The sequence below is a fragment of the Ylistrum balloti genome, unplaced genomic scaffold (genome assembly GCF_031769215.1).
Source record: "Ylistrum balloti isolate Yb309-2 unplaced genomic scaffold, AGI_CSIRO_Ybal_v1 Utg369870, whole genome shotgun sequence".
Classification (NCBI taxonomy): domain Eukaryota; kingdom Metazoa; phylum Mollusca; class Bivalvia; order Pectinida; family Pectinidae; genus Ylistrum; species Ylistrum balloti.
Genome location: NW_026782013.1, coordinates 203,025 through 219,899, shown reverse-complemented (window position 1 = coordinate 219,899; position 16,875 = coordinate 203,025). Strand labels below are relative to the sequence as shown.

Genomic DNA, 16,875 nt, shown 5'->3' with positions numbered 1-16,875 from the left:
TACGTGTGTATTTAAATCACAACTTCAGCGATCGTCGTTATCGTCACTCTTCGCGGTGTTACAAATCCTACGTATTAACCTTTGACCTCTAGCATTTTTCTTCCGGAATATGTATAAAAGGATGACGTCACACGGAACCGCCCTGATATACCTGTGAAATTTTCACCTGATACAGGTAGACAATACAAGCGACAGGATAATGTCACGATCTGAAATGGTAGTGTGATTCGTTGATCACGAAAACAAACGCCGATAAGTGAATGATAATAAAATCCAACGGATGAAAGGATGAACTTAACTATGAACTAAGCACACAAACCTGAAGCCCGCTAATAATAAACTATGAGTGGATATTTGGATATTTAAATGTGACATGTATGTATGTATATGTATGTATGTATACATATTTATGTGTGTGTATGCCTATGATGTGTGATAATAGCTTTGAATGGTTACATACCGCGGGTTCAGTTGCAAATGAAAAATATGAGTACACCTGAAATTGTACAAACAAAATAAAAATCGATTAATTAACCTATGTAACTTCTGACTATATCTAGCTGTAGTCTTGGTAAGTTGGACGATATCCCATGTGCTACCTACTTACCAGTGGTTGTTTGAAGTGATTTTTTTTTCGTATTATTGATTTTTTACAAGTACCTGCTACAGATGATGGTTACAGTATTTGGCATGCATCGTGCGTAATTTGGTTTGCACATAGAGAGATGGCGGCGAATTTCCATTACGGAGACAAGCGGAATGGATGAAACATCCCCAATTTCTTCATGATTGGGTCATGACAGTATTCCGTTTCGGATTTAGAATGCAGTCATACCAGTCATATTTTCAATTTTTCAATGAACACCAAATCTTCTTTGTGTGACATATTTTGGAAGTTATACATACAGTGAATTACACACAAATAAAGTCCTTTATATAAGATCGAATTATCTTTCAAGTCATATCCATGAAACCAGATACACTAGGACCCCTTATGAGGAGCAAAAACACCATCTGAAGCTGTTGTATTAAAGATTGTGATCATCAAATAGAAGATTTAAACTACCGTCCTCTATAGTCTATAACTTTGTCTTTGTTTCATGATCTATGTATATGAAGTATCTTGTGTGATATATTTTTTTCTTAATAATAGGGCAGATTGCCTCCAAATTTGACTATTTACTCGTCCGTACTGTCGTTATTACTTCAATGATAATATCAATTCTAGTTATGCGCATCCAACGAACATTTGCTTGTTAGGATTCAGTACCAAAACTGTACCATACCGTCGATATTGCATACCTGTAAGTACATTTGTATATCTATTGCGACACATTATGAGGACGCAAAAACTACTAATATCGAACAGTACACACACATTTTTAATAAGAAGAACAGTTTCCAACGTAGTTGTAGAGGAGTTATCTCCCTTAAGGCAGCATCTGCATCGACAGTCACTCGCTAACAATGGATTGGTTTTCGGTTGTTATTTGTTTGTACATTTCAATCCAATACAATCGAACTTGTGTCAAGATTTTGTTAATACATAATTAAGATATATATGAGTAACTAATGCAGAGAATACATTTATCAAAAAAGTCCAAAACTTTAAACCGAATAATGGCGGTATTGTCCGCAATAGTTGCGACTACAATGTTTCCTCTCACAGACCCCTTCAACGCTTGCTTATCATCTATATATAGTTTTATTGTGTTCGCGCGTGCCCGGTTTTATCATTTGCGTGTATACAGGTGAGCGGTAAAGTTCAATGTAATAAAAGAAATTGAATTTGAAGAACTTGATATCAAATTCATTTCCATTATAAACAAGGAGATATGTATTTTCCGGGCTATATTTCATTGAATTTCTAAAAAAAACCATTTGATTGGGTTGTAATCATTGAGAGTTTTATAATTTTATCTGACTTGTAACACTTCCGCATACACCATAACATTCTCCTGTGTTTCTTGTGGTTTTTTTTCTGTCGTTGTTCCTGACATTTCATCTGACTAGTTATTGGTTAACCTTCATTTTACCGATTCATATTAAGATATCCGAAAAACAATACTTCGTAAGAGTAGACATGTACAATGATTAACATTTATATACCTATATCAATATTTCCAATATTATCCCTAATAAGATTGTAATACGCTTAAAATGCATTAATACCACGAGAGTTGAATGATATTTTGCCTTGAATCCTTCAAAAGACAAAAAACATTATTTGATGAAATATATTCCTCTGTCGTATTTCCCACTTTTATGTTATTATAGTACAATAATGGCTAAAAAGAAGGGAGACGTTGTGAAGGCATGGGAAGGGTTAGGATAGGGGTGGGGATAATTTGATATTTTCCTTGTTCAAACTGATGTCCTTGTCAACAACAAAAAACTGAAAATCATGTAAAGCCCAAGTTACCCCATTGTGAGAAAGAACTGGAATAAGTCTCACATAAAAAGGGGGCAAAATCACTATTTAAATTTTTTCGTAATAAGACTAAAGATTTTTACTAAACAAATGCAAGACTTTAAATAAGATAGCGTTTATTAGGTCATTACTATTGCGGAGAAATAGGAATGAACTATTTTTGTTTCAATATCTTTTCGCTTTGAAAAAAGGCCCTCGGGGATTGAATAATCTGTATAACGATGAGATGCGCTGAAAACAACAGAACTTTCTGGAGGCTATCGAGTATCCGGTGTGATGGCCAGCAATGCAGCTGCGCTATCTGTATCTGTATCTAAATGTCCAACTCTATTTTTAATTTTGTACTTGTGTGTTTGTTTATCATTCGTATTTGTTACTTTTTCTTTTTATCTTCGTAAGAGTAGACATATACAATGATTAACATTAATATACCTATATCAATATTTCCAACATTATCCCTTCCCGACAAATGTTGGAGACATCGGGACGTTGCCCGAACATACGTTGTAACATAACACTTATCCATGTAAGTATACTCACGCATCATCATTCCTCGACTTTTTTTTTAAATATTAAATTTCATACATTTATGATTTACAATGATATATCATTTGAGTTCTTCTGGGTAATTGTGGTCAAGGGTTATTATACCTGTATTTCGATTTTCAGGGTTCTAGGTTGAAGGCCAAGGTCATCGTTACTCTGTTTAGAAGCGGCTCCGTTCTTGGAAGGATTTTGATCAAATTCACACACTTATAAAGGACAATTTCGAACAAGTTCGAGTTTTAAAATTGTAGGGTCAATTAAGTTCAAGACTGTCTTCAGAAAATCAGCCTTGATTTTTCCCCAACCACAACAAGTGTTGTAAGATATAAAATGTGCGACACTCGACTGTCTTCATCGTAATCAATGTACATTATATTATATTTAGTATAAACAGTATTTTATTTCAAAATATTTTTACACTAATTGTTAAACAATTTGTATTGGGAATTAAAACAAGGTGAAAGCTTCAATAATGATATGTCAACTTTCTGTAAAACAAATTATCAAAAACCGTATTGTTGTATCTGCGTAATAATCAGCGTGTGTCTCTGATATATGATGTTTGTGAATCTGTGTATAAATGCATGACTTAAACCAGGGACGTATTATACGTCCCTGCTTAAACCATTATTGAATTTCATTTGTTTTGAAAAGCATGAACTGGACTACCCGTACTCGTGTGAAAAAAATGAAGGCATGAACATATGGATGTTTTACCAACAATATCTGCCCTTTTGTTATTCTGTTACATTACACATTACTTAGTTGGCAAAAAAATAACACACTTAAATTACTTTGTATAGCTGTGGTGGTGGGCGTTCGACGGAATCAACCGAATGAACACGTAACTTGAACGAAGCACGCATCTGTGGTTAAGTAATGACAACGTTGATTGCGTTAGGGTAAAACAGGTTAAAAATACAAGCAGGTGCGTGGCATTCGGCTGTTTCCGGAAATCACGTCGATGAACTCGTCCAAAAATAATGACGTCACAGGGATTTTCCGAGTAGGTTTCTCATATAGATGAGTCATCCAGAAGCAATGAACATCAGTACCGAATACGATTTCCTATAAGCCCGCGTTGATTGCTGTTCAGTGGACTCAATCTGAGGGATCTGATACTAGAAGGACCACCCGTAAACAACCGTGAGAGAGGAGAGGGAAGGGCCAAACGATTTCGGCCACTTTTCAAGATGGCGGCTCCTGAAAAGCCAAGTGGTAATCAAGGTACATAGAAAAACAACTGGGAATCCGTTGAATTGGGATCGCTATTTTAAGATCTGTGACTCATTGAGATGTATGACTTCACAGCAATGTTACTCAACTAATGTTACTACTTTATACACACACATTTTATGAATGAAGTCGGTGACAAATCGTAATTAGGCTTGTACTGGTCTTGATATTCTACAAGGAAGTTCGAATAATAAAAAGTAGGAATACGAAACATCTCTGTAAACATTCAGAAGTAAAGAACACGATGCAATATTCTTTTTATAGAAATGTCACAGTCGTTATCAGTTTCAGTAAAGTGGATATTATATGTTGGTTCTAGAACTGAGTTCAAGTTACTTTGAATTTAATAGTAAAATATTTTATTTGTACCCAGTCACTCTATAGGCGGAGTGTCACATCTATAAAACCATGTTGGACACGATGTCACATAGTCATACACAATACTGATAAATAACATAGTTTTATGTCTTTCACTGCAGACTTAATATCCAATACTAATGCACAGATATGAGATCACAAATAAAAGCTTTAGTAAGTAACAGAGATAATAGAAGCAAGGTATAAGGTATCAGTGCAATGATAGTAGAGGTCACTTATAAGAATCTTTTTCTTCATTAAAAAGAACAAATAAACATACATGTTTTAAACATATTAGTGCTTACATGAACCCTGATTGACTATACCAACATACAAAAATCATCACCTTGTCACAGAATAGAAGCTTGTAAACTGATCAAAATACACAGAATTTATTCTTATTGTCTTATCAAATTTTCAATTTCAGTGTTGTTCATGTAACATATGCAGATGTTTATAACTTGTCTGTGATTGTAAATAAATCTCTGTCTTAATCAATGGATCATAATTTTTTTAAAAAGTTACATATGTGTAGTACTATGTTTGACTCCGCTAATCATTTTAAAGAATCTTCCCAGAGTTTGTAGAGATCTAAAGGAGCAGGTTTTTACAAATAAGTGATAATTGTGTACTTGCATTTGATTGTTATACATGAATATTTATATATTTTGAATCATTTTTACCAAAATTAAAAAAGATATTGCTATAGGGCTAAGTTAGATCTAGGGCTTGGATATACTGTTGACTTAGTACATATCATCATGTACTTAAAATCAAAAAGATATTGTCATTGGGCTAGGCCAAATCTAGGACCTGAATATATCATTGACTGGTACATATCATCATGTACTTAAAATTGAAAAGATATTGTCATTGGGCTAGGCCAGATCTAGGACCTGAATATATCATTGACCTGGTATATATCATCATGTACTTAGTCAGAGCATTTATTCTGTCTTAATCTAGTCTGGTTCAATCCTGTTTCCCAGTGATGTTTTAACCAACATTAAGTACAGAATATCAATCAATCTTGGCAGCAGACATACAACATTTTTTGGGGGAGCAAAGACTTGGATGAGAAAAAGAGGGAGGTAACAGAAGAGAAACATATAACTGGACATGAGTAGATGATTCCAGTTACCAAGTAGCTCATTGTTTTTACGATTATCTGAATTTGGTATAAGATCATGAATCCTCATCTGTTGCATTTTCTCTCCCATGTATGTAACATGTCAGGTTTAAGTTTCAGTGATATGATCAGTTTCTTTGTGAAAGTGTTTTGCAGCAGAGCCAATAAAAACTGCTATGGGATTTCCTCTATGTATTTCGGACTATCCTTGTGTGACTATGTTCATACCTAATATTATAATTATGTCACGACTAAGATGTGATTTTAATCTTAGCTATGTAAATATTAATACCATTGCTTTGATGATGACAAGTCGAGCTAGCCGAAACATGTAAACTAATAATCAAACCATGGAATCCAGATGTTGATGCTCCATTTTCTATTTCTTTTAATTTGTCTTTACCTTCCTTGATGGAGTTCTAGTGTATAATGTTAGGTATTATGACTATGACTGAATCCATTAGGAATTTGTTATTTATTAAAGATTGTGAAGTTTTCTATACAGGTCATTACATTTAGAAGGCCATGTTAGATATACTGTTGTAGTAACAGCTACGTTAATCTTAAGTCTTATTAGAATCTGAAATTCCAATACAAGGAATTAATATGATGATATGGAAAATGTTCGCACAGGGTTTTGATAATGGTATAACACACATTGCATATGTACTATTGTAAAATGCATAGTTAAAACTTACCGAAGTGCTATAAATAGCTTTGTCAGCCCCCATCAGCTGAATGAAAAGAAATAACTCTGGGAGATCTGAATGTAAAGCTTTACAACTATACTCGACACACCTTGCTTTTTCATTCAATCTACATCTGTAAATTTATCTGTGTTGATGAGCAATTATTACACACTTCAAATTTATAACCATCAATAGTAAAACTGTGCTGTTTTAACTGTTTTATAAGTGATGAATTCAAAATACTTGTTGTTATTTCAGAGCTACGAAAAAAGCTGCTGATCAGTTTTACACCAGAAAACAACAGACCACAACAGCCACAGGTACAGAATCCAATATCCCAGTTGGATCTGTTAGGTTACCAAACACAGAGGTATGTAAACACGGAGAGGAAGCAACTCTCTACTACCTATTAGGGTACCAGACATAGATATATATTTATCCTGCAACTGGCACTGCCATTTTCTGAATACACCTGCCACATATATTTTTGTTGTATTAGGCACTTGCCCAGCTACTAAACGTTGGGGATAAGGTACATGGCATAAACATTATATACATTTGTAAATCCAGTGAAAAAATGTTTTTCATCTCTTAAGGGTTTTTTCGCTAGTCTATACATTGTATATGATAATATAGATGCTTTTACTTAAAACGGAATAGAGTTCTGATTTATTTGGTTCAATTTAAAAAAGAACCTAGGTATCAAAGTTAGGTACACATACAACACTATATATAATTAACATTTACTTACCTGACAAATATTATGCAAAACTACTTTATTTATCCTTTACTAAGGGGGTAGGTCTATTGCTGGGCAATGAAATGGAATATTTACCGAACAGTAAAAGCTGTTGAATGGGTATATTACCAGGCATGGCATTGTTACTTGATAAATATGATGATTATTTTTTCATGTAAAATTACATTTGTAACTTAGCAGAACTGTACAGAAAAGTATTGTCTTTATTTCAGGGAAAGGATGAATGTAAGATCACACATGCTACAGACAACAGGAAAATTACAAATAGGAGATAAGGTCAGTAGGAACTTCCAACATATTGGTCAATGTGATTTTTTATTTAGGTCACCTGATCTGTCGTCATGTGCTGTCCTCTTTCTGCTGCCTTTCATGCATAAACTTTTTCCATTTTCAACTTTTTAAGTTCCACCTGTGGGATTGAGTTGAAAATTGCCGGAACTGATTCTGAGAGAGTCCTGAAAAAGTGTTATTCTTTTTCAGTCAGTGCTTGGTATTATATGGCTGCCATTTTGAAAAACACATTTGAAACTTCTCAAGATTTCCTGGTGCCATTGAAATAAAAATTGGGGTACTGAAAAATCCTGCAAATTTTACTTTAATGTTTACATAAGATGGTACAAGTAATTGTAAGATTTTCATCAAGTATAACAAGATGGAGTTTTTACTCATTACAATGGTTGTAGTAAATGCCAAGAAAGTTGTCACATTTGTTTGAATTTCAGCGTGAATTGTTCATAAGGAGTATCAAACTATATTTTTGTGAGGGAATTTTATAATATGTTTGAAAAAGTGTATTGTGTACATTGGGACAGAAAAAAATAACTCTTTTTATGTTGAGTGTAGCTTTTCTCATTTTATTTTTTTTTCTGGCAAAAGTTTGTATATTTTATTTTGGTGGCATGTCAGGTTTTCCAATAATGATGTCCTTTTTCGCAGACATATGATTTTACCGCCGATGATTTAAAAGAATTAGTTGAAATAGGAAGAGGAAATTATGGTTACGTCACAAAAATGGTCCACGAAGTTAGCAGTACTGTGATGGCTGTCAAGGTGAGTATCAGTGTGTGTGTGGAAGTGTGATTGTTCAGCCATTTTTAAAATGTGTTTACAGCTTTTAAAATTTCATATATGTTTATTGGTAGAATAATACTGATTCTTTTTCGTATGAGATATCATGTACCATGTGACATAAAGGATATTATAATTAAGGACAAGAATACAGTCAAACTTTGATGTTTCACAGTTCAAAGGACAGGCAAAAAACCCATACTTTGAATCATAAGTTATATTTAAGTTCATTACTATTACATATTTTTACCTCAATAAACACAGCAAGTACTAAAAAGTGCGAAGAAAAATTTCTGTTAATAAATACAAAATGTTCTCATTCATGAAAGAAAAAATGATTCTTAAACAGAAATTAACCAGAAATAGAGCATGCATACTTGTACATGTACTTCCATGTAAAAATTTTTTGACAAATCAGTTTTAAATGAAACACAGCACAGCAGTGAAGTGGTCGTCACATGTTATAGTCATTGTAAAAAGAGTGATAAGAGTAATATTACAAGTGTTTTAGAAGAATAAAAATTTCATGAATTATACCATTCACTATATACTGTTACTGCAAAGGCGATAATGAACATAAGTTAACATTTTATTATTGCTGTTGATTAAATATCATGGCTTGTAAGTACACAATTGAACTTAAATCTGTGTCCAGTCATTAATTAATCTTGTAATATGGAGTAAACAACAGCACACTATTGTTATCAATTTGTGGGGTAGCGCCTTGGGGAAAATGAGTGAAATTCTGCCGTGGTGCCAAAATACCTGTACCAGTATAGGTAAACATATTTGTTGGAATCATGAGGTAACAATGACAGTGTTACCATAGCATGTTCCAAACCTGCTGGCACTGTATACAGCTGATGTTTGGTAGAATATATGCTTCTATGATTTATCAAATATTTGAAAAAGATTTACATTGAACTGATGAATGTGTTTTTTTTTGCTAGCGGATACGCTCCACTGTAGATGAACGGGAACAGAAACAACTGCTGATGGATCTGGAGGTTGTTATGCGGAGTAACGACTGTCCCTTTATTGTACAGTTTTATGGAGCCCTGTTTAAAGAGGTTTGTTATACATTAATGTACAGTGGAACCCACTTAATGTCACATTTGTTAATGTCACTTTCCTGTTAATATCACATTTTCATGAAAAAAATTTTTTTTCCTATATATTCTGTGTAACCTAACATCTGATAATATCACTTATTTTCATTTTGTCACTTGTCACAGTATAACAATAAATGTTGTAGTGGGCACCATGCTACTAAGTTATCCGACATGTCTGACATGCTGTAGAAACTTCTTTAAAATGAACAAACCAGGCTCAATTTCCAAACAAAAAAAGGTCTTTTTACTGAAGACATTTCAGAAAATAATCAACCATGAAGAGTAATTCATGATAACTTTTGTTTGTTTTGTTTCTTTGTACAATGACCCATGGGACACCAAATCATGGCATGTCAATGTTGTTATTAGGAATGTCGCCATCTTTGAATTTATGAGAAAAACACATTTCTGATACAAAGTTTGAGATGCTTAGTTAATTGATTTGAACTTGAAGTTTCACAAAATACGGTCTAGATTAGGCCTAATCACTGACACCGGTAAAGTGACTGTAAAATGTTCTGAAATTGGGTTTTCCCTATGCCATGTTTCATGACATCTGATTGGCAGTTTAAAATAACCACTAATGTAACAATGAAAACATAGCATTTCAAATGTAAACAGTTTGGCTATATTTGTCGGCAATGCTCAAGTAGCGATCCTCAGAACTCCACAGTTTATCAAAGTCGCAGAGATGCACGCTGTATATATATCAACTTTGCAAGGATGGTCTTTTATAAAGTCTATACAATAATGGATGAACAAAACATGAGCTGATGACACTGTAGTGTCACAAATTTGACCACGGGTAAATTGTGCCATATGATGGGTCACAATAATTTATGATAGGAGATTAGATGTTTCGAAGAATAAACAAGGAAAGGTCAAGAACAATCACTGTTTTTATGGGAAAAACAAAATCAAATTACAAGTAAAGTGTCTGCAAACATATAATAAAACTAATTTTCAGATTTAGAAGAAAACATATCAGTAGTTAATGTCATGTTCTGCTTAATATCACATTCCCCCTGACAAATGGAACATGATATTAATCAGGGTCCCCTGTATTTGCAAGTACAAAATTTAGTTTATGATATGGTCATAATTTCTTAATTCTAGCTAAAGATGTAAGGACAGTTAGATTAGTCTGCTTGTCTTTATAATATTGTATTTAATTGATGAAAGCACACACACAACATATGCAGCATTACCAATGCACCTGATATCATGGGCCAACCTGTTATTTACACTAGCCAGGTTAACCAACTCATTTATCCTGGTCAGGTTTTATAGTAACCTATGTTTTTCTTTAAAGAGAACTTGCTTTTGAACACTTAAAGATTTACACTTAAAAACATTACAGAAAGACACTTGGACATCAACTAAACTCTTGTTGTCTGTGCATGTAAAAAGGTAGTGATCAGTTGTGTGATTGAGCAAGACAAGTATATTATTGTTACAAAGGAAAGTACATAGAGCAAGTCTATATACCATGCTGTGAACAGTATGTCTAGTGTATGATCAGGCTACATACAACAGCATAAACTGAGTTAAAAGATATTTATATTTGGTGAGTTAATTGTTAGTTTGATGCATATTGTAGATGTCGACATTTCCAGTTGTGAATGATCACATTGTGAGCCTTCTGAAGTTAGCAATTTGAAGAAATAAGATAGTTCAAGTTCATGTAAAGATATTTTGGAGTAGCTAAAATGAAGTGACTTATGTAGTGTATGGAAATCTTCATTACAGACTAAGATTTATCAAAATATGTAGTTTATAAGATTATGGCAACACATGTTGATAGTTTGTCTTGTGAGATAATGCCATGTAAGTAACAGATCATTGCTGAATTGGGAAAATATGTACAAAATGTTTTGAACGTTTCCCACAAGAAATATCCAGTATTTTTTATCTTCAGTTTCAGAGCATTTTTATTGAAAAAATATTTGAGAATGAGATTAGAACCAGGTGTGGCAGAACAAAGTGCTTCTTTTTTTATTTTTTTTATGATGATTCTTTCATATAATAAACTGTCTCATATGTTTATTTCTCTAGACATGGTATATTCAAGATGTAATAAATGAAGTACTGTAAATTATATTATTATAAAAAGTGGTTCTATTATTTGTGTACAGCTTTATATCTTCATGTTTGAGTGAAAAAATGTCTGGAAAATAATGTGAAAAAAGGATGTTTTGACCCTTCACCCTTGTTGTAGAAGGTCATGACCAGATATTTTGCTATGAGAGGTTGGCAACAATTGATGTGCATAAAGTGTGATGATATAGACATCAAATTGTGCTCTACTTTTGTATCATGACCCAATGTAGTATTCCATCTACTTGTTGGTTTTACTTAATCATTCCAGAGGCGTAATTGTATTGTGATATTAACAGATTGATATAAATTGTTTTATTTTGGTATTTTACAGGATAATATAAATTATATTATTTTGAGGTTTTAGAAGATAATATAAATTGTATTATTTTGAGGTTTTAGAAGATAATATAAATTGTATTATTTTGGTGTTTTAGAAGATAATATAAATTGTATTATTTTGGTGTTTTAGAAGATAATATAAATTGTATTATTTTGAGGTTTTAGAAGATAATATAAATTATATTATTTTGAGGTTTTAGAAGATAATATAAATTATATTATTTTGATGTTTTACAGGATAATATAAATTGTATTATTTTGGTATTTTACAGGATAATATAAATTATATTATTTTGAGGTTTTAGAAGATAATATAAATTGTATTATTTTGGTGTTTTAGAAGATAACATAAATTGTATTATTTTGGTGTTTTAGAAGATAATATAAATTGTATTATTTTGTATTATTTTGAGGTTTTAGAAGATAATATAAATTATATTATTTTGAGGTTTTAGAAGATAATATAAATTATATTATTTTGAGGTTTTAGAAGATAATATAAATTATATTATTTTGATGTTTTACAGGATAATATAAATTGTATTATTTTGGTATTTTACAGGATAATTTAAATTATATTGTTTTGAGGTTTTACAGGATAATATAAATTGTTTTATTTTGTTGTTTTTGCAGGGTGATTGTTGGATATGTATGGAAGTGATGGATATTTCCTTAGACAAATTTTATAAATACATTTACTGTGTCGTATTCAGTTCAATACCAGAGGACATCTTAGGAAAAATTACAGTAGCAGTAAGTATATGTGCTGAAATTCATTGATCAGAATAGCTGTATCTTCAATGTTGTATAAATATGTATGCTGACATAAACATGAAATAGTAACAAGTTGTTTCCTGTCTTTTCATTATGGTTTTAGATGAGTTTAGGGTAGAATTATCTAATAATGTATCAATTTCATGCAATCATGCAGCATCTTTTGCCCATTGTTCAGTTAACATAATGCTACTAGTCCGGAAAAACTCTATGGTTTTGACTACAGATTAATTATCCAATATTCCTCACTAAATGTGAATAACTGGTTATAAGTGTAAAGTATTTAAGATCTATTACAAAGTAAATTCATTAGAAACTTTCATTACTGTGATTACAACAGTTCATAATAATTCTTATTCATCTTTTCTTACTTCTGTGCCTTTGTGACAACAGTATACCTAATAGTAGAACAGTGTACTCTCTAGGCCTCACAGCATCTTCTTTATACTTTACAATTGTGTTTTATTTTCAGACTGTGAAAGCATTGAATTATTTAAAAGAAAATTTGAAGATTATACATAGAGGTAAGTTTGCATATTTAATGTGTGATATATCCGACATTGCATTTCAAACATTTTTTGCAGAAGAAATTGAAAACCTATTTGTCTTTCCTTTTCTAAACCTTTATAAAATAATACAAAAACATTTTGAAATGAGTTGACAATAAACTTTGTGTAAAATATCGTGATGAAACAGTGTCTTTTTATAATTATGAACTTGTCTGGTAATTACCACAGCTTGTATTTTAGTGCTTTGTCAACCGTCTGCCTATATCACCAGTAAATTGCTTGCTTGGGAGATTTTGCGGGAATCAATTTTTAGGAATACTCTGTGATGATAAAAAAATAAGTATTTATTTGGCTTGTCCTTGAGGAACTGTATGATACCTCCAAAAGTATTTAATTGTCTATAATAGTTCTTGAAATTACAGGGCTAACTTTCATAAGGTTCTGGATTTCCCAAGCAATTGGAACTGTTTTCATAGCCAAATATACAGTTAGTAATGTGATACCTATTGGCCATTTGTTTAAAATCAATCAACATGTGTATAGTTTTATGACTATCATTAGATAGCTGATATGTATTGAATATCACGTGTATCTGTAGTTTATTCAAGCACAGAGATTTCATCATTTTAGAAACTATGCTGATGTTGTTATCTAACCTGATTTTACAGATGTAAAACCTTCTAACATAATGTTAGATCGTAAAGGCAACATCAAACTCTGTGATTTTGGTATCAGTGGACAGCTGGTGGACTCTATAGCCAAGAGTCGAGACGCTGGCTGTCGGCCATACATGGCAGTGAGTAGAGATTGTGTTTCCATGTTCACTGGACACTCTTTCTAAAAATTTTCTAAAATCCAAACAACTGCTACTGAGCAGAACTTTTTATTATGAAGTGTTAAATTACTCATATACCCATACCTATTTCTACAAAGGTTGACATTAATACTTAATTTTACAATTTTGTGAAGAAAAAAAAAGAAGATCAATGATTTGAAACAGATCTCACCCATGAAAATTTGTTAATATCATTCTCATTTATGAACTTATTAAAAAAAATCAATATTTGTGTATTTTGAAAGAATAAAGCTAATTATGTAATTTTCATATCACAGCCAGAGAGAATAGATCCACGTGCCTCCAGTAAAGGTTACGACATTCGCTCAGATGTTTGGAGTCTAGGAATCACACTGGTAAGTTGACTGCTTACATATACAGAAAGATAGTAGTTTGTCCTTGGTTATTATAATCTTCATGGTCAAACATTAATGTTCTTCATTGCAGCTGATGTTTTTTGTTATTTTTTGGTTGAATTAATTTGATCATAAATGATATGTCTTGAATCTAATTAAGCATGTAGTCACTTCTTATTGTAAGTGTCTTGCAAAGTTTAAAAAAGCTGAACACTGCCAGCTGTCTAAATCATCCCACGAAACTGAGTAAGTGCTGAAATATTGTTTTTCTATTTATATAATTACTGTATTATTAGATGGAGCTGGCTACTGGGAAGTTTCCGTACCCAAAGTGGAACAGTGTATTTGACCAGTTAACACAGGTGGTGCAAGGTCCTCCTCCCCAACTCAAAGGCACAGAGGGCAGGTTCTCAGAGGATTTTGTAAACTTCCTCAACACATGGTAATTATGGTTTTCTTCTATTTCACAAGGAAATATATCTCCTGATAGATATTTTATCCTTTTCCTAATGTACGGAATGACTTCCATTTCAGTTCCATACAAAATCAACATAAAAGACAGATATTTATAAAAAAAATCATATTTTATTATGTTCGCTGAAGGGAGAGCTTATAGTCGCTGCTTAGTCAGTCTGTCCTTGCATCTTTCTGTTTTTCCGTCTGTCCATCATAATTTTGTCAGGAGCATAACACAATCAGTATAAGAGGTATTAACATGAAACTTCATAGGTAGATAAATCTCAACAAGGAGAGGTACAGTGCACAAGAACCATCACTCTCTTTTGCTTAATTTAGGAATTACGGCCCTTTGGTATTTTTCATATTTAAATTTTGTCCAGAGCTTTGCGCAAAAGCGTATAGTGGATATTACTACATTTACAGTATTGATACATCTATTTTTCTTTATCAGACCCCCTGACATAGGGTTGGAGCCCAATCAGGAAATATACTGTATTTTGTGCACTTAGAAATTTAGAATTTATTTTCATTTAGTTGTGATGAAGTAATTTCAGCCAAGTAAAGACAGGTAAGCAATACAGGCCCTATAGACCACTTGTTGTCTAATATTCCGGCAGACCAAAATTTTTCATTCCATTCTCTTCATGCCTGTCTCTTACCCAAACAGAATGGTCACAAAAGTCTGAATAATTTCATTTCTGTTTAAAAAACATGACTGACTACAGCCAGTGTTGTGGAATATTGCCTTTTCATAGTAAATAAGATATTGTATACCTTATGCTAATAGTATTGTCTTATTTTTTGTAGTTTAACCAAGGATGAAAAGGAGCGACCAAAATACAACAAATTAATTGTGAGTATTTAGATTGTTTATTTGAAAATATTGATGTCCTTCACCAGTATTCTCATATTCTACATTCTCATTCTATTAAACTGGACAAACAGGTGTTCTCTCTGGTGGAATTTTTATAATTTTATATTAAGAGACTTGATAATGTAAATAAGCTTTGCTGTATTTCTCCTATAAGTATGAATCATGTTTACTTCTATACTTAAAATAAAAGCTTTATTGTTATAAAGATAATTTCTGATATTTTTATTCATTTGCAGGAGCACCCGTTTATAAAACGTTACGAGGAGTTAGAAGTTGATGTAGCAAGTTATGTTTGTAGTATACAAGACCAAATGAACGATAGCGCTCATGAAACAGAACAACAGTATGCATTGTCTTCCTCGTGATACTGGGCCTAGCCCTGGGACACACAGACTCTTGGACTTGCAGGGTGTGCACAGTTCTGATGTACACCCTACATATACACACAGTCAACCAGTCATCTGTGTCTGCCTAACCGTGATGACTCCCAGTAGACATGTATGTTTTTCTAGCTGTGGCTGTTTGGGTGGACAGACAGACTGGAAGTTGGTGTGATGATAAACTTGTGACATCAGTCAGTGAGAGAGTGAATACATGATCACCTATGCAGATTTTTTTACAACAAATTGCAGAATTAGGCGATTCTTTTCCTCCACACACCATGCATTGCTCTTAATTATAAATTTCGTATGATAGGAGACACTGTTGATTTACAGACTTTGAACTCTCTTACCATTGTCAGGACAGACTGTTCTTTCACATTACTTGTTTATCCTATCTGATAGTTCTCTGCACAAGGTCCACCGTTCATACACATATCTCTTTAAAATCTTCATGGTGTTCTTTTAGTTACCTGTATACCTCTCAAGATGAGTTTAAGTGTGACTGCTACTGTAGGATATCACCCGGAATCACATTGTTCTGGTATACAGCCTTATATCAAATGTAGTTTTAACATCTTTAAGATGAAGGATTTTTGTGTAAGCAGTCACACAGTTTTTACAGAATTGTAGATCTGTAGAAAATTTCCATCAATACAATTTACTGTATGTCAAAGCAAGTATGAGAATTGGAGATGGCTTCCAATATATGCTGATTGTTGAGCTAAAAAATGCAATTGTTGTATTGTTAGTTAAGCGAGACAGAAAAATACAATTAGCTTTCATGTAATTGAGAGCAACAGAATCATCTTGTTTATTTGCAGAGTTGATATGAGTGAGATAATACAACTGAGGAGTCCTAGAAAATGTCATTATGTGTGCATGAACTGTAATTGCAGTATTTTCGATCTTTTCGTCATT

At 32.6% G+C, this 16,875-nt stretch overlaps 1 protein-coding gene across 1 annotated transcript; it reads left to right on the top strand.

Moving 5' to 3' along the window:
* Window positions 1-4,019: 4,019 nt before the first annotated feature.
* On the top strand, window positions 4,020-16,539 carry LOC132545978 (dual specificity mitogen-activated protein kinase kinase 4-like). Its single transcript, XM_060209661.1, has 12 exons — window positions 4,020-4,204; window positions 6,647-6,758; window positions 7,361-7,424; window positions 8,085-8,198; window positions 9,167-9,286; window positions 12,401-12,520; window positions 13,014-13,065; window positions 13,719-13,846; window positions 14,164-14,241; window positions 14,538-14,683; window positions 15,508-15,553; window positions 15,811-16,539. The coding sequence occupies exons 1-12, from the start codon at window positions 4,171-4,173 to the stop codon at window positions 15,937-15,939; spliced, it is 1,143 nt and encodes a 380-aa protein (XP_060065644.1). The 5' UTR covers window positions 4,020-4,170; the 3' UTR covers window positions 15,940-16,539.
* The last annotated feature ends 336 nt before the right edge of the window (window positions 16,540-16,875 follow it).

Bases quoted from the DNA above. Each gene is read 5' to 3' on its own strand.
- LOC132545978 (XM_060209661.1), top strand. From the start codon at position 4,171: ATGGCGGCTCCTGAAAAGCCAAGTGGTAATCAAG. The intron at 6,759-7,360 runs GTATGTAAACAC...TCTTTATTTCAG, and splicing joins TTAGGTTACCAAACACAGAG to GGAAAGGATGAATGTAAGAT. The intron at 14,684-15,507 runs GTAATTATGGTT...TATTTTTTGTAG, and splicing joins GTAAACTTCCTCAACACATG to TTTAACCAAGGATGAAAAGG.